Genomic DNA, 23,515 nt, shown 5'->3' on the forward strand with positions numbered 1-23,515 from the left:
CATCCAGACAGCCCGGCTGGGCACCGCGGCCGGTCACGCAGACCTCAGCGGAAAGACGAGGAAACCTTTAGAAGGGAGAAGACAAATCGCTTCTCACTGAAGCAGTTTGCAAGAGAATGAAGGCACGGGTGCAGAAAACCCCTTGTCACAGTATAAAACACGCAGCTTCAGTCACAATGGTTTGTGTTTATTGCTGAAGTGGTGAAGGAAAATTCTACCTGTTCTACCCATTTCCAGCAGGATGGTACACGTTTACTTAGTTGACTAAAAAGCCTCCATAACAGTTTAAAATATGTAAATTGTTAATACTCTACCTAGCCAGAAGGGTTGGATGTATGAAGCTGAAGGTATGTGTTGTTAACAACGCGAAAACGCACCTGCCCTACATTGCTGGCAGCACATCGCTGCCATGTTTTGTTACAGTGATGCAAATAAAGACACCATTCCTGTTTTGTTTTCTCCCCAGCAGTAGCCGTGCTAATGCAGCAGGTGTGAGGTCTGCCGCTCACAGTGTAGCTGAAAGATTTCAAGTAACACAGACCTGTATTCCAACACTGTAACAACCTCATCGTTTTTAAAATGCAGCTGAATGGTCGTCGTTAGCACAGAAGCAGACAATACATCTTCCCTTACTACTTGAAACAGAAGGTTTCTTCTTCAGAATGAGGAAGTTCCTAACATATATTTAAAAGTGTAATGTAAGCTGTAGACCACGTTTTCATGCATCCAAAAGGCTCTTAGAAAAAAAAATAATAGCAATGGTGGATTAATAAAGTCATAGGAGAATTATCTAGACTGGATTTAAATAGTGAATGTATTTGGAAAGATGGCTTACAAAGCAGATGCAGCTTATGAGAAGGCATATGAAACAAGGGCAGGGCCAAGAGCAGAGGTTCTTGAAAGTCCTTTCCGATTCCCAAAGGACTTGGACCAGCGTATTTAAGATTCCAGTTAATTTTTCCAGCGACCTCCACAGTTGCAAGCTGGATTTTCTTGTAAGAACCACATATGGAGAACCAGGGTCTAGCATGTTATTAAATATACCCTGCACTTCACAAATCATCAATTCAAATTTATTACACCGTCTACATACATAAATTAACTTCATAGACAGGGTTGGCAGCAACAGCAGACAGCACAGCTCCATACAGCTCTACAGGATGCTTGGAAATATGCAGTCCTGAAATCAGGCAACTTTACTGCTATGCTATACAGACAATTCAGCAGGACACCGCTTCCCAACATTCATAAAGAGTTCTTTAGAATAAAATCTCATAGCTGAAAGTATAAATATTTGTGTTTATAGCCACAAGATCACAGTCACAGAATGGATTGGGTTGGAAGGTACCTTAAAGACCACCCACTTCTAATCCCCTGCAGAGTCACCACCCACCAGATTATAATGCCCAGGGTCCCATCCAACCTAGCCTTGGATGCCTCCAGGGATGGAGATTTCCATCAGATATTTCTACCTTTCACTTATTTGCTTGATGGGGAATACAAGTGTTCAGGCCTAGCAAGGAAGAAGCTAAATTTATCTTCATGCAGTTTGCAAGGCTAATAAAGCAACCAATGGGATGTCTACAAGACTACAAACTTTGACCCTTATTTTAAATTCTGGTGTTACTTTAGCACTGGGCTTCTCTTAGTCCTGTGAAACTACTTTGGATATAGGACTGTAATGCTGAAATGGTTTTAGGCTTTGTGCTAAGTCAGAACCTGATGGCTTGCTATAATCCTGGCTACATTTATTCAGCGAGGGAAAAGGCAAATGGTATTTCCTTAGTGTCTTCCCTCAGGTGTAACACCATGGACAGCAACAAAACTCCAAACTCTTTGAGGTGACAGAAAAATCTCCTGAAATAATCAGTTAGGCTTTCACATAATAGCTCTGTACCTCTGTGTTTTACTAGAAACAGGCCACTCAGTACAGCTGCAACTCTTTGGGAGCAAGAATGATCCCTATGAAAGGGAGATATGACCCCTCCATTTTGTCATAACAAACTTCCAGATATTTGTGTCCCGGTACCTGAGCTGTAATCATTCAAGTTCTGAACCGGAATATTTAAACTTAATAGCACAAAGAAGCACTGATTACTATAGCTTCTATGTTATGAGGTCTACACTACTGCAAAATTAGCAGCATAGGCTACTAGCATCAGAAAGACATTTCCCTGTGCCAAATTGTTCTACAATTGCCTCATGAGCCACTCTCTGAAGCATCTGATCCTAGCCCTGATCCACAGTTTGCTCCAGCCTAGTGATTTCTCTCTTCCTCTGCTAGCTTCTCCAAGGCAACACCAGGACTTTATCCGCAGGGAATGGAGGTGAAGGAAATACATTCTGTAAGGGACTTTAAACAGAAAAATAAGTTAAAGTGAGTTAAAGTGATTATCTTTACGGGCTATTCACTCTTCCATTAGTAAAGGAAAGTTCTGCATACAAGACGTTACGTGCCTAGAAAGAGACAAGTGGGGAAAAGAAAGAGTTGCTGAGCGCACAACACGAATGATGGGAATGTTAAACTTCCAGCTGCTTGCCCATCTTGCTGAGGGCATCGCTGACAATGTCCAGCTCATGACGCAGCTCGTTCACCACACTGGCAATGCTCTTGGTGTCTTTCAGGATCTGCACACTTTGAGTATATGGATTGTACTTCACGCCAAATGGACGTTTGATGGTTTTTGCAAACTCTCTATTAAAGCAAAAAAAATAAAAAATAAAAAATAAAGAGGAAGTTTAACCAGAAGACAAATGTATCCTCTGTGTGCAGTCAGTATCAGTAATGACTTTTCAGATCACTTACTTTCTTAATGATCATTATAATTACTACGAAGTTCATCATCTCTCCCATCCAGTACATGGGAGACCAATTAAATATTAAACTCAGCTTTCCAGCCCCATAAAAGGTTATTATAAAATTGTGATAAGAATGAAAGGATCTGGTGCTGCCTCTGAGAAACACAGGAAGTCAAGAAAAAGCGTACCTCATCTTCTCCTTTGCTTCTTCAAAGCTTTCAGAAACAAAGTAAACCTCCTGGAAAGTTGTAATGAGGCATTCTTGCTTGCAGGTGATCTTTGGATCAAAAGGCTTGACTTTGGCACTGCCAGAGAGCGAGTGCTAAGTAACACATCATGTGTTATCACGTGCCAGAGGAATATCGCCACCAAAAGAATCCACAAGGAAGATGATACAGATTAAAAAGTGAATAAAAAAAAAGATGAGGTGAGACCATATTTAGTGCATTGCCTCTTAAAACATGTCTGCAGCTGAACAATGGCTTAAGCATAACAAACGTTATCTCTAAAGGATTGTGTTCTGCCAATACGGGTCAAAGCTGCTTTTAAACAAGAACAATATTTTCAGAATCTGGTTAAAACAGTGGAGTCTTTTTCTGACAACAGGTTACTTGGAACTGAACATACATCAATCATCCATTCTGCTTCCTCAGAAGGGCACAGGAGCTGCTCAGCACATACCCAAAAGCACACTGCCCTGTGACTAACCCCAGTGAACTCACCTAGAAGTCATCCCCACAGTAGGTATTTTCAGAATAAATATTTTAAAGAATTATACCTGATAAATAAACATGGCAGAACAGTGACAAAAATACTCAAGTATGAGCCAAGTAAAGAGGGAAGTAAGCAGTGGATATTCTTACCTTGAGCTCACTAATAGAAGAGAGCAAGCCAGCCCCATAAACTCTTAGCTGCCCCTCTTGCTTGCACAGGCCAAACTCTACAGTGAAAAAGTAGCACTGAAACAGAGAAGGGAGTAAAATAAATTTATCCTTCAGCAAAGGTTTTGTGGTGAACTGGATGGGGGCCCTTCTACTCTCAGGAAGTATCAAACACCTGCAAGTCATTACTTGGCTATCGTTCTCAGATATCTAAAGCGAAGGGAACCTAAATAGAAGAGAGAAGAACCACAGGATTATATGTTTCTAATAAGAAAGTCTGATGACATAGCTGGGACAGAAGCTGCTCATCCCAGTAGAAATGTGGCAATTTAATCTGTTTTGAGAAGCACTGTAATGACCTGAGAGATTCGGCTTAAAAGAAACATTAGATAGACAGGACCTCAACAATTGAAAGCATCAATCCAATACAGGTTGTTCCTTAGTGGTCTAAAATGTTAAAGATGTTCAGTTTCCTGATGTTCAGGACTCCTGCAGGTATGTGGCAAGGAATGCCATTTTCTTAGATGCTTTACTTCTGGTCTCATTAAAGGTAGCAGAAGCTTTACCACTAGCTGTGACTGGCAGTTCTTTTGTAACTGGAATCAATTATTTTTCATGTAAACTTTTCACCTTTCAGTATTTCTGTCAATGTATCAAGAAACTGTTATCCCAGAACTAAGATGAGTTTGCATTATTTATTTGAATTTCTTGGCTGAAATGTACCGAATGCTAGTTTCACATTCAGTGAAAACACAACATTTCAATTCATTTTACACACTGAAGTAACAGTTCAGTGTTTTTATATCTAATCTATGTTCTCAGAAGTAGAAAGATATTTTCTGGAGGAAACAGACCACAGAATTTCAAGCTGGAAGAAGTTATCTACCCCTAGAAGTTGCATACTTACTTGACCTAAGTGAAGTAAGAAAAATACCTGTCACATCTTTCTTAAAATGTATTTTTTTCCTAGCATGGAAACTTGTTCTATGCTCTAAAGCTAAGACTCAAGTCTAGCAGCTGCTGCAGCTAATGTTGAAATTAATCCCCAAATTAATTAGAGCTAGAGGGATCAGCTGAATGAAGCGCCAAGCTTTAAGTGGGATCACTGGGCACTGAAACACTCACTGTTGCCAGTTTTTGGACAGCCTCATCTGATGCCCCAAGTGATGCAAGACCAATTTCCTGGGAGAACTGAGCAAAACTGGGTTCAGCCAAAAGAGGGACGTGGCCTAGGAGCTCATGGCAGGTATCACTGGAAAAGAGGGGGAAAAAAAAAAGAAAACTCATCTTTCTTTGTGATGGAGAGAAAAAGTAGCACCACTAAACAGCGTCTTGTGTGAAACTTCATTATCTGAACAATATCCCAAATACAAAGAAGTATCAAATCAGGTTTAGCTAAAAGCACATCACACCATTTCTACAAAAGTACAGCTGCTCCAGTTTGCAGATGAAGGTGTCTAATATTAAGAACACAGTTCCAAATGAACTTTAAACTGCCCACGATGACAACTACAAGAGTCTTCCAATAACATGCTCTCCTTCTGAAAATCCCATGCTTATGAAGGTGGCACTTAAATATGCTAAAACATCACTACATTCAGTGCAAAGACTGAAGTCTTCAGCACCTTTGAAAATAAGTTTTCTTGCTGGTATTCTTGAACAGATTTTAAGTAGCTTGGTATTGGGTAGCAATACTCAGAAACACACGTTTCATTCTACTCACGGCTCTGGTGTGTAGAGAGGGTCTGAGCTGTGTCTAACATACTGAGTGCAGTGAAAAACTCTGAATGCTAATCCTGCCAAGAAGTCTCTGGGTGACAGATACCCAGCAACAGGGCGAATGGTGAAACCTGTGCGCTCTAAAAAGGAGTGGAGAAAAAATATGTTAGTTTAAAGTAGAAGTCCATAATGTTCCCATCTCTGCTACAAACGGGGTAAGATCCACATCACTACTTTGGCTTAAGAGCACATGAGAAAAATAGGCATGACTAGAAAATTTAGGCCTAATCTTGAGGATGGCCAACATTCAGTAGAAGTGTCCCTACCTCTGCGTAGGTGGATTTCTTAAGATTTCATGCCTACAACCAACAGAATACAGTTAGGTATCACTTTAACCAGTCCTAAGTCTCTTTAGAGTTAGCATGGCCCCCCAAACCATCACTGCATATATTCACGACATAATACATTAAAAACAGAGAGGCCAAAAAGCCTCTTAAATGACCAGAACAAATACAAGCAAACATTTTGCTTTTAGGTTTCCCAGCCAAAACCAAGAATCATTTTTTTTTGTGCCCACATAGTAACAGTGTGATTTGCAATGGACTTGAGTTCTTCTCCTAACTAATACCCTACCTTTCAGGAACCGGGACACATCTTCCAGCTGGGGGATATTGTCTTCCCTGTACCCACAGTATTTGGTGAGCAACGGCAAGTTTTTAAGGTACTCTCTGCAGGCATGAGTTGGGTAAAGCTTGTTAAGCTCTCGGTACACAGTCCCCCAAGTCTTGATCTCCTCCTCTGTGAATTCAATCTTGGGAATTGGGTCACCACTACAAGGAGATGAGGACAAAGGGACATTCCTTGGTAAATGGCTTATAAGGATGACTCATTTACTTACTATTATTGTTCAACATTCATATGGCTGGGACAGCTGGTCAAGCTTAAGATTTCATTACACTGTCAAGTACGTGGGTAAGATCAGGTCTGTGCCCTGGAGAACTTTTAGGCCTGCTCACTCTTCCACCTAAATCAACAGATAGCAATCCTTGCATTGATTTCACGGGGGTCTGAAAGTTTCAGTTGTGTAAATAGTTTCTTAAGTGTTCAAACAGTAACTGCAAAATCTTTTGTTTTGGGAGCTGGGAACACATCTTCTTCCTTGTAGTATCTCTCTGTCTGTATACAGTAACTTTCCACTATCTTTTTTATTTATTTTAGGAAAAGATAATCCCCTAAATTAGCAGCACAATAAGTGGAAGAAACTAAACATGCATGTTAGGTAAAAATCATGCTGCCATGCAGAGGAGACAAGTGTCTGCCTGAACATATTGACTGTGGTCCATCCTAATCAACCCTTAGGATCTTGATTAAAGTAGATTAGAGCAAGGCTGTGATTTGAAGGCTGCTGAAAGCAACTGGAGTGTCATACATTGCCTCCACTGCCAGCTAGATAACCAGCACGGCTGCTGCTTTCCCAAAAAAAGCTCTGTTAACAACACATCTGCAGTAACTGCCTGCATGCTGTGGTGGCCAGCTGCATGAACACAGAGAGCCATGAAGCTCTAGATATCTGCCATTTCTAAGTCATTCCCAGTTGAGGAATTTGGTGTCAATATTCACACAGGCAACAGTAATGCAAAAAACATGTTCAGAAAAAAATGTTTAGCGCTGGGCTATGAAACTCCTCCAGCTTTAAGAGCTCCCTCCCCCAAGCAGAATCTCTAAAGACAGCAGCTCTTTGAATTCCATTTCACAGAATTCTTATCTACGCATCGCATGCTCTATTCTAAACCAGGAAATAAAACTCAAGTATTAACATTTGCCCAGAGAGTTTATAACTCAGTGGTCAATGGGCTGTCTAGCAACTTTTCCTCCCCTTCCTCTCCTTTGCAAAGGAGATCAGCCCTGGCAGCGTATGCATGTCCTGGACAGACAGCTGTGTAGATGTGCTGCCCCCTCCCTTCCTTTGCTGCACCCATTTCCAGAAAAGGGGGGAGAGAACCCAGTGCCTTAACACACCCCACTGCAGGAAGCCCATGCTGACATTGCTGCCCATTTGGGGATTAGTGCTGCCACAGATACCACAATGCCCATGCAGCCATGAGCTGATTCTCAGACTGACTAGAGACCCAGGAAGCTGTAAGGTGGCCTAGATCTACCTTTTAATCTTGCATTACCTAGATCAACCTTTAAATCTTGCATTAAATCTCCCTTCACTTTATCCTTCTAGCTCTGATTCCTGAGACAAGTATATCTCAGTGAGATCTGAGCCCAGGTAACATGTAGCAGTCCACTCTGTTGCTATTTCAAAGCACCTAGATGGCTTTCGCTGGAAGAAGTTGAACTTACTGCTTGTAGTTCATAGCCAAGTCTGCAAAATACTTTCGCCTCTTACGATAGACATTGTCTTTGAAACCCTGGGGAGAGCAAGGAGGAAAGAAAAAGCAAAGTTAAATGGGTTTTCAAGCTGTAGTATATAAGTTAATTTAAAGCAAGATACTTGAAAGTTCTTCAGTGGTAAATATTAAAGTATACTATATAAGATGGAGAGGAACCTCATAGCTGTAGATCGAAATGTTTATTAACTGTAAAATAAGCAAATATGTCAATTCAAAGCAAACATCAGTGGTTTTATGCATGCAGTATATATTCAGAAGACAAGGCTCCTTTTAGTCACGTTAGTACATACACAAACTTGGTCACTTTCTTGCTTATTTCAAATTACGAAAGAAATTGTCCATTTGTACTGTGCAAATTCTAATTAGTTTGCTCCACCTGTAGTAAGGAAGAAATAGAGAGGAAAAACCAAGCCTGTCTCACAACAGCATTTTGTTTTTGTACTTATGTGACCGCTCAGGGCCCAGCCCCAGTCCTCTACATGAGCAAGCTTCACAGAAAGGCATAGGAGCCACATTCAGTATCAGCCTTGCCTGAACTAGGAAAGGACATGAAACCCCCACGAGAAGGTTCTTAGACCCCCAGAGACACTGCGGAGGGAACAAGAGAGAGGAGGAAACGCTTCATGTTTTAAAAGCAAGTTCCACAATGTACTTTTCACTGAGCGTTGTGCATGGAAGGGGTAAGATACTTACTGGATGGTCAGCATCCAAATCGGACCCGTACATCAGCACTCGGTTTGCACACTTATCCAAATCTGAGATCTTCTTTGGATACCAGGGAATGTTCTCCATCTCTACGGAACGCATGGAATCCACAAGGTTATTAATAATGCCAAGCGTGCTGACGGAGGAAATGCTACTTTCAAGTCTGGCTATGGCGGTTACAGGCAAAATCTATAAATTAAAAGGGTTACAAACAGGACAAGGGAGCCTGCTGCCTATCTGGCACCAGCCTCCAGTTCATACTTCCTCCTCTGTCACTGCCAGTTTGCCCACAGACTGCACAGCATACTCCAAATCAGAAGATTTGGGGAGGAAACAGTTAATATGGGTTCTCAGTGGCCCTGACTGTTGTTAGTATTAATGTTAGAGCAGCAGCTAATGGCTGCCACGGAGCAAAGGCCACCTTGTGCACAGCCTTCCAGGGCACAAAGCACGTAAAGGAGTAAGAGAACTGATTTTCCTTGGACAGAGTGGAGAAGGTTAGAGTCCTCCCATCCTGCTTCACTGGCAAGAAACGCTGCTCGGTGCTTATGTGCTCCAGAAACATCAGGCTTTACAGAGGGAAGAGGAAAAGAAGGAGGCAGCTTCAGCCATGTAGCCTCAGAGAGATGCATAATTAATTTCACTACTGAGGATTTTGGGGGTTCATTTCTTTGGAGGCGATTTTTGGTGTTGTTTTGGTTTTTAGGCAAAAAGCTTTTAACAAGCTCTTGGCACGGCTGCTAATACACTGTAACTACCAAAGGATTTTTTTCTCTCCTAATGCTCCTCAGTTTCCTTAGTAAGGATGGGGAAATTGTTCAGATTGAGATTCTCCTTTCCTAGAGCTAGAATAAGAAACTTTTACCCAGCAGACACCAGATCTTCCCTTTCCATGCCTACTAGCCTGTGCCAAGCATGGTGGCTGAGAAAAATATGACAGTCATTTTGTGCTGCCCCGAGTTCTGAGAGAGCAAATATGAACAAGATTTGAAGCATCTCCAATTACTTTGGAGAAGCCACCTTCTCTTTCACACTGATATAAGCAACCACGTATTATGAAAAACGTTTAAAAAAAAGTATTTAAGTCAAGAACTGCATGAGGAAATGGCAGAACCCCTCTCCCACACCGTCCAGTACCTGAATTTAACTGGTGTATATCAGTATGCCACCTCTGATGTCATGGAGCACCAGCCCAGCCCTCAGTCAGACTCCGCCTGAATGTGGCAACATCACAGTGGCCTGCATCAGTCTCTGCTGGTGCAGGGACCCCCACTTAGAGCAGTTATACTGTGCTGAGAAAAGCCAGGAGAGCAGATGGCCAAACAGCCAGCTCTTCTAGAAGACACCAGGCAACAAAGCCCTGCTCCTGTCAACCAAACCATGCAGCGATGGCACAGAAATACAAACCTGACAGCTACCCATAGCACTATGCATGTGCACATACAGACAAAGTAAAAAGGTTTCAAATTAGCACACTGAGAAGAGCAGTAATGCCTTCTCTTTACCAGCGCTGCCCTCTGTACTTACCATCTTCCTGCACATTGAAATGTTCTGCTGGGTTCATAGAGACGATGCTGACGTGGGATTTGAGGAGCTGGAAGATCTCATTCAGTTGTTCTCTATTACTGTCACAGTCAACAAAGATTTCAAACTCTGAATTTCGTCTCTTGGATTTCCGTGACTCGATGTGCACCAGGTTCACATGCTTTTCCTGTTTTGTAAGAGGTAATGTTTTCAAGCAGAACGACTAAAATCTAAATTTCATTCTTTAAAAACAAAAGTATTCTGCTGACACAGCATATTCACCATCTACGTGAAGGTATTTTAGTTAATTGGCTCTCCTGGTAGTAGCCTGGTTTTTGCTAGTGGTGAAACTGATTTTTAAAAAGCCACCTATTCCAAAGAAAATGAAAGACTTTGAGTTATTTTGGTTTCATTTCATTGAAGAGAAACACACTAAGGATGTTTAATTTCACAGACCTTTTTTCTTTCATCCTGCCCATAGGAAGCTGATCAGTGACTTGGTCTAGGGAAATCCACAACAGTGCCAATCACATTGCCATGGAATTATCTCACAAGCAAAGGATTTTAAAGCAGTCATTTTCCAGACATGAACTTCACTTTTCTTTTATTAAAAAACGATTTAATCATACGTCTTACACCAGGATCATGCAGCAACCCCCAGGCTCAGGGCCAAATGACAGCACAGTGATAGTGCCACATTCCCTGCAGGACAGCAAGGAAAGGAGCACAGTGGGACTGCTGCACTACCTCTGCCACCTTCAGTCCAGCCAGGCAGAGTGACAGCAGCACTGCAGGCAGCTCATCAGCACCCCAGGTGTGTATCATCAGCACGTCCACTTCTTATATGCAGCAGAAACAATGAGTGCAATCCTTTTTCGTGAAGGAACAAGAGGAATCTGTTCCAATTTTTTGTAAGTGCAGAAGAGTTTTTAAGACATTAAGCCAGCATCCAACTTCTGAGGCATATGTGTACGTTTGTGGATAATTTTGGGTGCAAAGCGGGAGGCACGTTAGGAATCACATCCTTAATAAACGGATGTAATTAATTCCACTGTGTGCCAAACCTACCTTTAAAATAATAAACAAAAAGTAGATCCGTTATAGAAATATAATTATTGCATACCTGAAAGAGTTTTAGAGCTTTAACAAGGCCTCCGACTTCATTCTTCAAGGAAAAAATGATGGCAGTTCTTCCCCTTTCAGGCACGTGGTCTTTGTTCTCTTTATTATCTTCAATCATCATGTAGTTGGACTTACTTAGCTACATGTAAACAAACAAGGATCTGAATCACAAGGAATAGGCGCTGAGCAGGGCTACTCCAGGCAGAAAAGAAAAAACCAAAACCCCACAATACATGGGTTATTAGCTTTGCCCAAGTGCAGACACTGCTCTTTGTTTAAACCTAACCCCACTTGGATGCTGCTGCTGTAGAAGCAATGAAGTGCCCATCATAAATACACAGTGGATTTTGAAGGCATAAACCATGGGGCTAATTATTCGACATGATTTATAAAAAGCAGGGTGGTTTGATTCCACACTCAGGATCACTGCCTTCAGCTCATGAGATCTAGTATAGCTGCAGGTAACGTTACAAGGTGCACAGCTGGGACAAACCACACGTACTGAAAACGTGTGTTCTTATTTTATATTTTAGTAGTTTAACTTTGTGCTTAGGGTCGGGTGACATCATTTATTAAGCAACATTTCTAAGAGGCAAACAAATAAAACACACCACCACGCAGAGTATCCTTACACTAAATTCTACCAGTGACCTCTAACATAAATTTCAACAAATTGCAGAAGAGAAATTCAGATGCCTGCCATGCCAGATGCACATCATTTGCACCTTTAGCCCTAAACCAGCATTAATCTTTGGCTTTTAGTACAAGAACGGACTTCTAACAGGTCTGCATTAATGCAGCAACCATGTTGGTGCAGGACCAGAGCAAATGCGAACGCAAAAGCAACTCCTCCAGTTTCACTATATTCCCTATCAGTAACTGAGCTCTAATCATGCCTGACACCCTGCCTTCGTGTGCCATCACTTGCCAGCCCTTAGGAGGGTATGGTGGCGAGGAATCATTATTGTGCTATATTAACTGACCTGGCATCAACATGACTTGCCTTCATGAAAGCACACAAAGGGGGCCTTTCAAGTTCAAAAAGCTATTAAGTGCTTTCTGGATAAAAACTGCTCCTCCTGAAGCCCATAGCAATCTCTTCCCTTTCCTCCCCAGGAAAACATCACTCCCCATAGGATGGATACTTAGCATTACGTGCTGCAGCTCAGTTCTTTGTATCGGTAGGTATCCAACATTTAAAATTACCCAAAAGCACCTGTCTAAAGGAAAGTACATTGCAGATCTGAAAGCTGAACACCAGAACACCTTCTAAACGGGTATTTGTCACAGATTGCCATTACCCGTACTCCTGACGCAGCTGGCTGCTTTCTCGCTGCACTCCTCACACCCTTCCTAGCAGAGAAGGATGAAGACATGTGACCCTACAGGTGGCTGCAACTCAGCATCACCTTACAGGCGCGTTTTTCAGCCGCACCGAAGATCTTCGCAGGAGTTTTGTTCTGACAAGAGACCCAAGCCTTTGCCCAGCTGTTTTTTGTTGCCCGTTTCATTTTTTTCCTCCACGTGCCGTACCGCCGACCCGTTCCGACGCGTCTGCCTCTCCCCTGTCTCCTCCAGAAGCAAGGGCCACCCCCAGCCCCGCTCGGACCTCCGTCCCAGGGCAGCACGGCCCGCCCGCCCCGCGCAGCTCACCTGCTCGCCGGCCTCCCGCGGGCACGGCGCCCCCTCCAGAGAACCGCCGCGCCGGGGCACGGCCTGCATGGCGCCCTGCGACGGGATGGGCAGGGCCGGCCGGGCGGCCGCTTTATGGAGGGGAGAGCCGGCCCTAATCCCCCCGCGCGGGGCGGAGGAGGAGGCGGGGGCGGGACGGGCCGCCCGGCGAGGGCAGCGGGAGCCCGCCGTGGTTTTTCCCTCCTTCCTCTCCCACTCCCTCATCGCAACCCGCTTGCGCCCGTGCCCGCTGTTTGCTCTCGGGTCAGACGTGGAACGAGGGGATTTGCGCTACTCAGCTGAAGGCAAAGCGCTCCCCGGGAGCGAAACCCCTCAGAGGCTTTAGGGGTGCAGCCCTCCAACACTGCAGGACTGAATGAGCACGGCCCTAAGTTGCAATGAAGCTGGAAAAGCCAACCTATTCCAGCTGGGAACAGGATACATTTCATGACCGGGTGCCTTGATTTTCCTTTTCATACAGCACACAGTACTGCATTTTCTTTATGTCTTAGCTCTACACCAGACGTTTCCCTTCTTGCTCGCTGAACAGCTCTCCCCATCATACAAGCTGACTCAAAAAGCAAACAGTTCGTATCACCTTTATGCAGAATCTTAAACGTATGAGATATGACATTCATCATGAAACTACAAACAAGGCTCAGGAAGGTGCTTCTGATAGATGACTGCTCCACTGGCTCTCCCTGACCCATCACACACGGCAACAAGGACCGGCATCGCTCTGCTGTGACTTGCTGGCATTACGCCCTGGGTAGCCCTGCAGATGCAGGTGAGCATCTTTTACTGGCTGGGTGCTCCCTGACAGCAGCCAGCTCCGTTGCCCCTGTTTTCTTGTCTATCAAAATGCTGAGCTCATCCCTCATAGTATTTCCAAAGAAAACACAAAATACAGTTCTCATTTCCTCAGAACTGTCAGAAGACAGTTGAGTTCAGACCGCTTTAACTGTGCTTTTTTCTCCAACAGCTGCTTCAAGGCAAGCAGCACAGCAACAGCCAAGGAAATTTAACCTAACATGAAAACAGCTCATTACATAAAAAGATAACCTGGGCACCCAGAATCTCGTGGAACTGATTAAACTCAGCTCACTGGTTGAGCAAGAAGCCCTCACTGACCACAGCTGATGCTCTACGATCTGAAAAGGCAGAAGCGTGCAGCATGAACTGACTCAATTATAGCCTGCCCTCACTGGGTGCTCACTGGAGCCTGCTCTGCTCTCCACAATTGGCTTCCAGGTCCTGTGCACGCACAGATCGCTTGGGATGAGAACTGTGTTTCACTCCAAAGCCAGCAGCATAACCTACTATGTCAGAACAGTAGCCTTGGCCCCCACGACAGAGAAGAACAACATGGCACAGCAAAGCCACCAGCAGGTAAGCGTAGAGTGCAGCGCAAAGAATATTACCACATTTGCAGTGCTGCCCATCTCACCCTAGGAGGTAAAGAGTGACCCAGAAAGCATCCGAACTGGCATAGAGCTGAACAGGAGCTGCTGAACAGGAGCACTGACACGGAGAGAGGCCACAGGCTCTCAGCAGGATGTTAGAATCCTTGAGGGACCCTGCAGCAGGAAGGAATTGGGGAGGACAAAGAGAACTTGGGGCACAGGGAAACAGCCCTCTCCTTGTGTCACAGCAGAAGGCAATACTGTGATTTTTATTTTCGTTTTTTTAAGCCCACCAGAGATTTCTCACATACAGCCTCTCATACATGCAAAGCCCTCCAGACAGATAATCGGCACCTGAGGATCAAGTGCAGGTCTGACCCTGCTCAGAAGTGGGTCAAGCTCATCACCGTTTTGCAAGGCAACGTTTTGTCAAGCAGGGCTGCCATGAGACCTGTCACACTGGCACCGAGCAACCGTGAATGCTCCAAGAGCTGGCTTTCAATTACATTATCCGCTCGTAATTCCTCCTGTTAAATGAGTCCTCCTTTCCTCAGCAGCCTCTGGCTCCAAGTGAGAGGGGGTGGCAGAGAGAGAAGTCCCATGCCTTCTTGGCACTTCATGGAAATAGCTCCAGGAACGCAGTTGTAGATAAATGCATAGGGAAACATTTAGGCTGATAAGAGTTAAGAGAGGCTGTCGCACATCCAGACTTTGCCCTTGATAGTAAAGAGACTTTCCTTTTTTTGCTGTTCTGTGAAACGGACCAACATAAACCTTCAGTGCCACATCTCCTTTCCTCCCACGGGGAAGAGCTCTCCATAGGGCATAGGTAAAATAAATAGGGGCTCATCTCAGCTGTTACATCTTTCCAGACACAGGACAAGCTTTCCATTCACCAACCCTGGGAGAGAGGTGGTCTATGGAGATTAAAACAAAGAAAGAAAACAAAAACCCCAATGCAGCACAGGGGTTCCTGAATGCTCCAGTGCTAGGGGAAAGAGAGAGGCAGAATGAGAGGGTGATTTTGTTCAACAAAACCACTCATCATAACTGATGTGGCAAGAGCCAAGGAAAATCAGAAGAGAAATGAGCTGCAGATGTTAATCTTCTGCTGAAAAATGGGATTAACAGCTTGGATGCTGCAGCACTGAAGGAGAGAATCAGTGAGCCCTAAGGCTCAATCCCATCAAGGTCACCAGTGTGAATTACCCCTTCTCCCTGACTGGCAGGAGAAAGTGCTCTAATCTCCAAGGTGGTAATTCTACAGCATCACTGCTGGGATAGAAACATCTTCAGCCATCCTCTGGGCTTCACTGGTCCAGCCATCTCCCTTTCCAACCAGAGCATTTGCCTGAGGCAATGTGGCCACTTTATACCTTTTTCTGAGAAAGGTATAAAGTTTTAAATCCCTGAACAAAACAGGTTTAATGCGATTTAATACTAAGTCTGCCCTTATCATAATTACCTTCCCCAGGAAAAAAAAAAAAAAAAAAGCCAAAACACATTCTAATCACAACCCTCTGTCTTTCCATTAATTAACAAGTCATATCCAAGAATCACAGAGCATTTTGGCAAGCACTATGGAAGTCACAGGGAAGAGTGAAGATGAACATCATCATGCATTCCTCTGAAACTATTTAAAAAGTCCTAAATTTGCCAGAACTAATAATGAAGAGAGGGAGTTCAGTCATTTCCTGAAGATGTCCACCAGTCACAGAATGATAAAGTGGTTTGGGTTGGAAGGGACCTTTCAGCCCCAGCCTGTCCCAGCCCCCTTGCTGTGGGCAGGGTTGCCCCCACCAGCTCAGGCTGCTCAGGCCCCATCCAGCCTGGCTTTGAAGGGGCATCCAACCCTTCAGGGATGGGCATCCACAGCCTCCCTGGCAGCCTGTGCCTCACTGCCATCTGAGGAAAGAATTTACTCCTGACATCTAACCTCAATCTCCCCTTTCTTAGCTTAAAGCCACTCCCCCTTGTCCTATCTCTATCAGACCATGTGAAAAGTTGTTCTTCCTCCTCCTAATTATAATCTCCTTTCAAGTGCTGGAAGGAGTCATTTCTTTTCAGTTCAGCTTTTACACATCTTCATATTCTGCTCTTGTTTTATAGATGCTGTCATGTCCTGGTGCCTGAAAATCTAACTCATTTTCTTCTACTTGATTTTCATCTTCACAAAGCATGGATCATAACAACACCTAACCAGCAGCACTCATTTCCATTCACTTTCTGATCTGATCCTCAGTATCCCAACCTTTGACTAAAAAGAGAAAACTTATCATTATGTTTCAGATATTTTTTTTTCCATGACTGGGAGTTCAACAGATACAAAATCAAAAAACTTTTCAATTTTGTCTGAAAATGCACAGATCTAAAAGCCTCAGCTTTCAACAGGGGGATTCTCCCATCAGCTAGTTAGGATGCTCTTTGGGGCAGGGGAGAAACCAGGTTCTGCCATGCTTTCACCAGTGAATGTTATCACTAATCTTCTTTTTCAAACACAACTGTTGTCTGATGGGGAACCAAAATCCTGAAAGAGCTCTCTATGCTGCTTTTGTTGTTTGGTTTTTTAAATCTGCTCATTGTTGGCCAAGCGACCTCAGGTTAAACGTGCAGGGAGTGACAGATCTCTGGGAGAGTGCAAGTCAGCAAAAATTCCCATTTTTATTATAGCAAACAGCTTCAGTCCAACCACAGCCATGAGCCAGGGCTGGGGAAAGCCAAGAGGGAAATTTGGCACATCGACCTATGTACTGCAACTCTGCACATAGCTTAGAGAGGATGGGTAAATACTGCGTTTCCAGCAGCATGACCTGAGCATTATAAGTACCGTTCTGCTTGTGGGTAGCACCAATTCTTCCCTGCTGGTGCACGTGACCAATGGTCAGCTGGATGGTTAAGGCTCACACATCCACACCCCTTCTACAGCACCATTTAGGACTGCTCACAGCAGGTGGGTGGGCAGTGCCCTGTACCTGTGCAAGGGAGCAGGGCAGACTCAGGGCACAGCAACTGAGTGCCACCAGCAGATCTCCAGAGAGTCCTGTGGTGGTGACAAGGCAGGTCTGAGGCCAAGCTGGACCAGTGAGGGTCAAGGCCAGCACAGCTTGTCTGCAATGTGACTCAGGCTCTACTATTTCATCATTGCTACTAAAAGCCCTCCAGAATTATCCAATTCTTTCACATCACAGGCAAACCCCAAGTGAAATAGTCAAATGCACAAATAAGGATGATGATAAGAGAAGCAACTGAGTGTTTGTTAACCTCAGCCAGTTGGCCTAATTAGTATAACAGCAGAATATTTTGCATTCAAAGTGAGGTGGAAAAAGCTAACAAAGGAGGAAGCTTTGTACCTCCTAATGATATGAGTAAGCACAGCTCAGAAAGCGATTCAGCAGGCTTTGATCCACTCAGAAAAGAGAAAAGGAGCTCTTCAGGCTCTTCTGACAACAGAGGCTTACCAAGAGCGTGCACCAGCATTCAGCCTCTACTGTATTCATATTCATCTGGGAAGTTTGTCTCACATTAGATTTGTCACAGCATAAAGAAGCATTCAACATATTTCATACATCTTAAACATAGCATGGCCAAGGAAAATCAGGAGTCTACTCTAAGGTCCAACCAAACAGATGTTAGTTCTGACTGCTGAAATAATTTTGCACTTTGCCTCCTTGCTAAAAATGATCAGACTATCAGAAACTGAGGATGAGTCCAGATTTCTACTTGCAAGCCAATTGTTTATGGTCCTCCATTTATGTTTTGAAGTGAAACGAGCTTGGAGGATTGTTCTCAGCACAGAGGCTTTAGCTCCCTCCCCAGCCTCTGAAATCCTCATATTCACACAGCAGAACAAACTATGGAGGTGCAGTTTTGTCTAAACTCTAACACTGACCACTGGTCAGCACAAACAAAGTGAATTAATTCATAGTCACCTTCTGCTGTAAGGATGAAAAACAGCAAGCAATGTAAAACCATCAATTTCCTGTAGGGACTGTAAACACAGGCAATTGCAGAACGTTCAGCCTTGGAGCTGCAAGGCAGATCATCATTTCCAAGATTAGCAAAAGCTGTTTGTCGCACCCTGTTCTCACAACAGCTGTTTTTTCCATCAGAGTTTCTTTTATCTTATTAGATTTAAGCTCCCATTACAGTTAAGACGATTTTGCAGTGGGTAAAAATTAATTAGTTTGCATCAAAGAAAGGTTTTTTGAAAACACAACACTAATGAGCTTCATCTGCCTGATTAGAAAGCTTTGCTTTTAGTAACACTTGGGCACAATTCTGTTTCAGAGAAATATGGCATTAAAAGAATATTCAAAGCTAAAAGCATTAGCTAAAGAGTAAGCAGGATAATGGATAAAAGATTAGGGTGGTAAATTGTGATCAGACACGTAACCATGAACACTGACAGGAGGATGCCAGTGTAAATCAGGACAAGTTTGTGGAGATCGAACAAAGCTGCATCTGTGCAAGCAGGGCTTGGTGCAATTTGCAGAAGTACAGTTAGTGGCCTGATGAACACTGAACCTCTCACCTATTCACATTACCTCTAGGTATTAAATGGAAGAGAACTAGAGAGGGACAAAGAAAGCACTGACTTTGAGAAGAGAAAGATGGGGAAAAAGTTCATTAATAGTTTTTACTATCTGGCAAATTCCATGGTCAGAGCATTTGCTTGTTTGTATATCTGTTTTTCAGCCCAGAACAAATTGTGTTTTATAATCTTTGTTGTAAACTTAGTAACTGAATTAGTAGGCTAATTAGAACATACAGCAGAATTAGAGCACAAAGGCCATCAGATTTGGTATTCCTTGCCTTTTTCACCTTACCCATTTCTTCTTTATTAACACACAAAAGTACAGTCTAGAACGAATTTCCTGATAGGCAGGTCCAAATCTACCTGAAAACTCATATGATGAAGGCAGTTGTCAGAGATTTGCTGGTAAATTGGACTATAAATAACACCTGCATTGATACATGCTACATCATTTGAGCTGAAAACAACAAGCAGGTGATGGAAGTGCTTTCGTCTGTTCTGATAAGGCTCCAGCTCCAACATCTCTGCTGTTATTCAAAATCATCTTGACCTGCAACAGGCACCACTGACACCTTGATGGCTTTATGCTTTTGCCAACTTACTGTAGAGATTTACATTCAAAAAACCCAGTTTCAAACACCCCCATGGGCTCTTCCTCTGATCCCGTGAACATACTACACCTGTGCACGGTCCTGCCAGCCTCCTGCAACAGGTCAAAAAAAAGGACAGCAGCTGTTACTCATAAGCCTTTTGTTATCTCTCAGTAGAGGCAAGAGGGACCAGAGCATGTTTGCAAAGAAAATGCTTTGTTTAATGTAATTAAGTTTACTTCTTTTAAGTCTGAGTAAACGTGGGGATCGGCAGAACGACTGGAAGTCACGACTGCGGTGCCTTTCCCTGTAAGGGCAACCAACCACTTCATGCCATACTGCACTCAGCAGGTTCTTCCAAAAATGCTCTCTCAAACTTCAGACCGTGGACCAAAAAAAACCCACCAAGTCCACCACCTGAACACACTGCAGTGTTAAGTGCTCTTCCAAAGCAGAAGCTGACCGCTGTGGAGCAGCCCGGGGTTATTTTCAGTCTGTTGCTACTCTTGTAACTGCGAGAGAGCAACTGGTGTAACACTGAGCTCTAGCAAAAGGAGAAATCACCCCTTCATTTGGGTTTGGGATTTCCTCCCACAAACAGCTCCATCACTCAGAGCCAATGTGTTTTGGGGGCTTTGAAGACCTTGCTTGGATCTGCACCATTTTATAGCTCACAGGCAATTAAGCCATGTTTCTTTTTCGTTTTCCCCTTCTTACATATTCCACCAAGAGAACCCACAAAGCTCACATCTTCTCTTGCTCTTCCCAGTTTTCACCATTCATTTTTCTCCTTTCCTTTGCTCCCACTGTTTCTATCCACTCTTTTACCTCCTTCCATTCACTCATTCTAGTGGCCTCATCCCAAATGACAAAATAGAGATATTTTGCAGTTTGGCCTTTTCCCACTTAACCTGAAGTGTTTTTCCTTCTTTTCTACTCTCTCAGCTCATGGAATCAGGTCAGGACAAACACAGCACTTGCACCCAGCCTTCCCACCTGATTGATGAGGAAACTCTTTCATGTTGAATGAAAGAGTTTGCGCAATACAGAGAACTCATAATGGAAAATAAAAGCCACTGACATCATGGCTAATTACAATTTGCTGCACTAAAATACAACACCGAGACTATACTGCATACTGGGATCAACGTGTGTGTATTTTCCTGTACGTCTCAATATCCTCCTATTGACAGAAGATAGGAGGACTGGGCTACAGCTGGAGACAGGAAATGATTTTTATGATTTCATTAGAGTAAGCGACAGAAGCACTTCCTTTCTATGAAAGGTTAACAGACAGCTCATTAAACTTACAGCTGCTTTAAACAGGGTTGCCACCAAAAACAGCGCGCACGACAACGTAAGTAATGTTGATATAAGCTCAGTGCAAAATTAAAATGGAGCTTGCTTAACCTGAAGCACAGAATAAATGACAGCTATCATTGCAATGCAGGACAATGTCAAAGCACCTTCGCTTTCCTAAGGTTTCTTGGGACTATGGATGAAGGGGCAGGAAGTAGGTGAGTGCCAACTACGTGGGACATCAGTAATGACAGGAGCAAACCTGCAGTCCCTTATCAAACATACACTACATGCACAGAGAAACTATCATAAATGTAAGAGATTCAGGCTTTCATTTTAAGCCCTGTAGAATGTAATAGTCACACCGTTTTCAATTTGTGCCATGTCAAATTGCTGAAGTCACATTCAAAATTGTAGATCTGTACTTGGAGTGAGTGGTGATAGAGGTAGGTTTTAGTTAGATAGAGCAGGTTTTAGTTCTCCTCAATTAAATACAGGTCCTTACTCTTTGATACCCAGCTAGTTATTCAAACCCATTCTGCTCTGCTCAGAGCTGAGTGCAACACAACCACTATCCCTACAGGGCTCTGCTTAGCAACTCACTTCAGGCATGTGCAAGGCCAGTGCTATGCAGGGGGAAAAAACAGCAGAAACCACCTCCCCTCCATCATGGAGGGCTCTGCACCTCTGTGCTGCAGCCAGTCAGCAAAACTGGGGGAAAACAAGCAACATTAGCTTGCCCACCTGCTGTGTGGTCTCCACCTTTAACTTGTCTCACTGCCATGCAAGTAGAAAAAACTACAAAAGAGATTCAACTTCAAAAACACAAAATGTGATCAACATGAGACCTTTTCAATGGGCGATCACACATTAGATATTCTGCCTGGGCAAATCTAGAATCCTAACAATACTGCTGATAATACTTTCCTCTTTCAACATCACAACCAGTTGGTATTTCTCCCCTTTGTTATAATTCTTACAGTTTTTTTCCTGTTTTACATCCTCTCTCCTTCCTCATCAGTTTTTCTAGTGTTATTGCCTCACTTCACCTAGCACAGTCTCTTTTTCAAGCAATCTTGTTTGCATTGGTGTCTGTACAGAACTCAGTTCTCAGAGTTTGCTGCTGCCCAGAATTGTGACAGCTAATTTCTGAGATCTGAACTGGAAGAAAGAAAGCAGAAAGAAGCCCAGCAGCTTTTTTTCCTGCAATTGTTCATTTTCTTCACAAGCATTCAGAAGCACATCTTTTCTCTTATCAATCTCAGATGTTAGCTCCCTGCTAACAACAACAACAACAACAAAAGGTAAGAGATGAATCATTGAACTGGGGAGGCAAGAAGGAATAGGAACAGTATTTCCCATTGCAAGACCTTCACTGATAGCTGTTGGAAATAACCTGGCTTATTTTACCAACCTTGCAATGTCAGGTTCACTTAGTACACGCCTTGTCAGCTCCAAGTGATGGGCACTAACTGCATGGCTGATGCACAGCACTGTGACTGGGGAGTGAATAAGCAGCTGCTCAATGCCTTTTTCTTTTTTTGCCTGCACATGAAGGATTTTGGAGAAATTGTATAACATTACAGCTGGCTGCTCCTCGTCCCAGGTGACGTAGGCTTGTCCTTTATCAATGAGTTCAGCTGAGCACATGAATTTCATCATCATCTAGAACAAAAAATTAAGTAAACAGCAGACATTAAAAAGGAAAAATTGACACTATTTAATTTTCTTTGGAAAACAAAGGATGCACTATGGAATTGCCATGACTAGGAGACAAAACAACAAAAATAGAGTGAAAGTATCATGGAGATGCTGCTGCCTTCATAACTCTACCTCCATAAAGAGCAAGGAACTAGTGGGAAAGAGTATGGATTTTCAAGATATAAAAAGAAAACACACACAAACAAAAAAAATATACAAGAACACAGCCAAGGTAGCATACTTTTTCCACATCAATATCTAACTACGAATGTGATTGACATACAAATATTTGGAACATTTCGTGTGTGCTTGGCTTAGTTATAATCAAAGGTAGTTATGCCCAATTAATGCTAACAACACACAATCTCAGAGAAAAAGGAATTACCTAGCAGTTATAAGAATACATGAACTAAACATGTAATGAAAGAAAATTAAGAAAGCAGACTGACATGGATATGGAGAAGCATGGAAATTATCAGCATATTATGTTTCATGGTTTAGGTTATCAGAAATGAAAGGTCTGAGACAAAAATACTGTCTCAGCAGCAACAATCTCCTCACACCATGAAGGGAGCAGATTAAGCATTTCTTATCAGTTTTCTTCCCCACACACCAGATTTCTTTGGATATATGTGGCGTTGCCCCACCAGGAGCACATTGCTGTGTGGGACTAAGATACCAGATGGACACAAAACAGGAGTCAAAAATACCACCAATACTCCTATCTCTGAGTGAAATTATTACACCAATATTGCAAGCCTTGTGGTCCAATTTCTACGTCAATTTTCTAGGTGTTCTCATACCACAACTCACATGCAGCTCAGCCTAAGCAGGACCAAGTTCCTGTTACTTTAGTTCAATGCTTCATACAGCCACTTGTTGTCTGGAGCTCTGCAGAAGGCACTGAGGATGAATCCGGTCTTTGGTTTGCAAGAAAGCCACTCTCCTGATTTTACAGATAAAGCCATTCTGAAGCAGCAAGCTCAGCGAGTCCTGACTTGACAGAGTGTCAAAGGATGGGTAGGACGGAGGGAAGAAAATGAACAGGCATGTTATGTTCATGAAGCACAAGCACAGAGAGATCCCTGCTGGCAAGATGCTGTAATACATGGGCACCGTTGCAGATACATCACTCACCTGATGTCACAAAGTTTCTTCCACACCTGTC

General features: G+C 43.3%; 1 protein-coding gene across 4 annotated transcripts; it reads right to left on the reverse strand.

Annotated features, from left to right (window-relative positions):
- TPH1 (tryptophan hydroxylase 1) lies at positions 1–22,368 on the reverse strand. 4 transcript variants are annotated; one of them, XM_048948436.1, is made up of 11 exons: positions 22,061–22,368; positions 11,151–11,288; positions 10,031–10,214; positions 8,492–8,592; positions 7,749–7,816; positions 6,033–6,229; positions 5,404–5,539; positions 4,806–4,932; positions 3,663–3,758; positions 2,988–3,121; positions 1–2,695 (listed from the first exon to the last, which is right to left on the reverse strand). In XM_048948436.1, the coding sequence occupies exons 2-11, from the start codon at positions 11,268–11,270 to the stop codon at positions 2,521–2,523; spliced, it is 1,338 nt and encodes a 445-aa protein (XP_048804393.1). In that variant the 5' UTR covers positions 11,271–11,288; positions 22,061–22,368; the 3' UTR covers positions 1–2,520. The 4 variants fall into 4 exon arrangements, with proteins under 4 accessions (XP_048804393.1, XP_048804392.1, XP_048804394.1 ...); XM_048948435.1 differs by lacking the exon at positions 22,061–22,368 and adding an exon at positions 12,803–12,958; XM_048948437.1 differs by lacking the exon at positions 22,061–22,368 and adding an exon at positions 12,451–12,561 and having other exon boundaries at positions 1–2,353.
- Positions 22,369–23,515: the final 1,147 nt, after the last annotated feature.

Source organism: Lagopus muta, chromosome 6 (genome assembly GCF_023343835.1).
Source record: "Lagopus muta isolate bLagMut1 chromosome 6, bLagMut1 primary, whole genome shotgun sequence".
Lineage (NCBI taxonomy): Eukaryota > Metazoa > Chordata > Aves > Galliformes > Phasianidae > Lagopus > Lagopus muta.

Bases quoted from the DNA above. Each gene is read 5' to 3' on its own strand.
- TPH1 (XM_048948434.1), bottom strand. From the start codon at position 12,525: ATGTCTTCATCCTTCTCTGCTAGGAAGGGTGTGAGGAGTGCAGCGAGA. The intron at 8,593-10,030 runs GTAAGTACAGAG...TGCGTTCCGTAG, and splicing joins TTTCAATGTGCAGGAAGATG to AGATGGAGAACATTCCCTGG. The intron at 3,122-3,662 runs GTAAGAATATCC...TGTGTTACTTAG, and splicing joins CTTCTATTAGTGAGCTCAAG to CACTCGCTCTCTGGCAGTGC.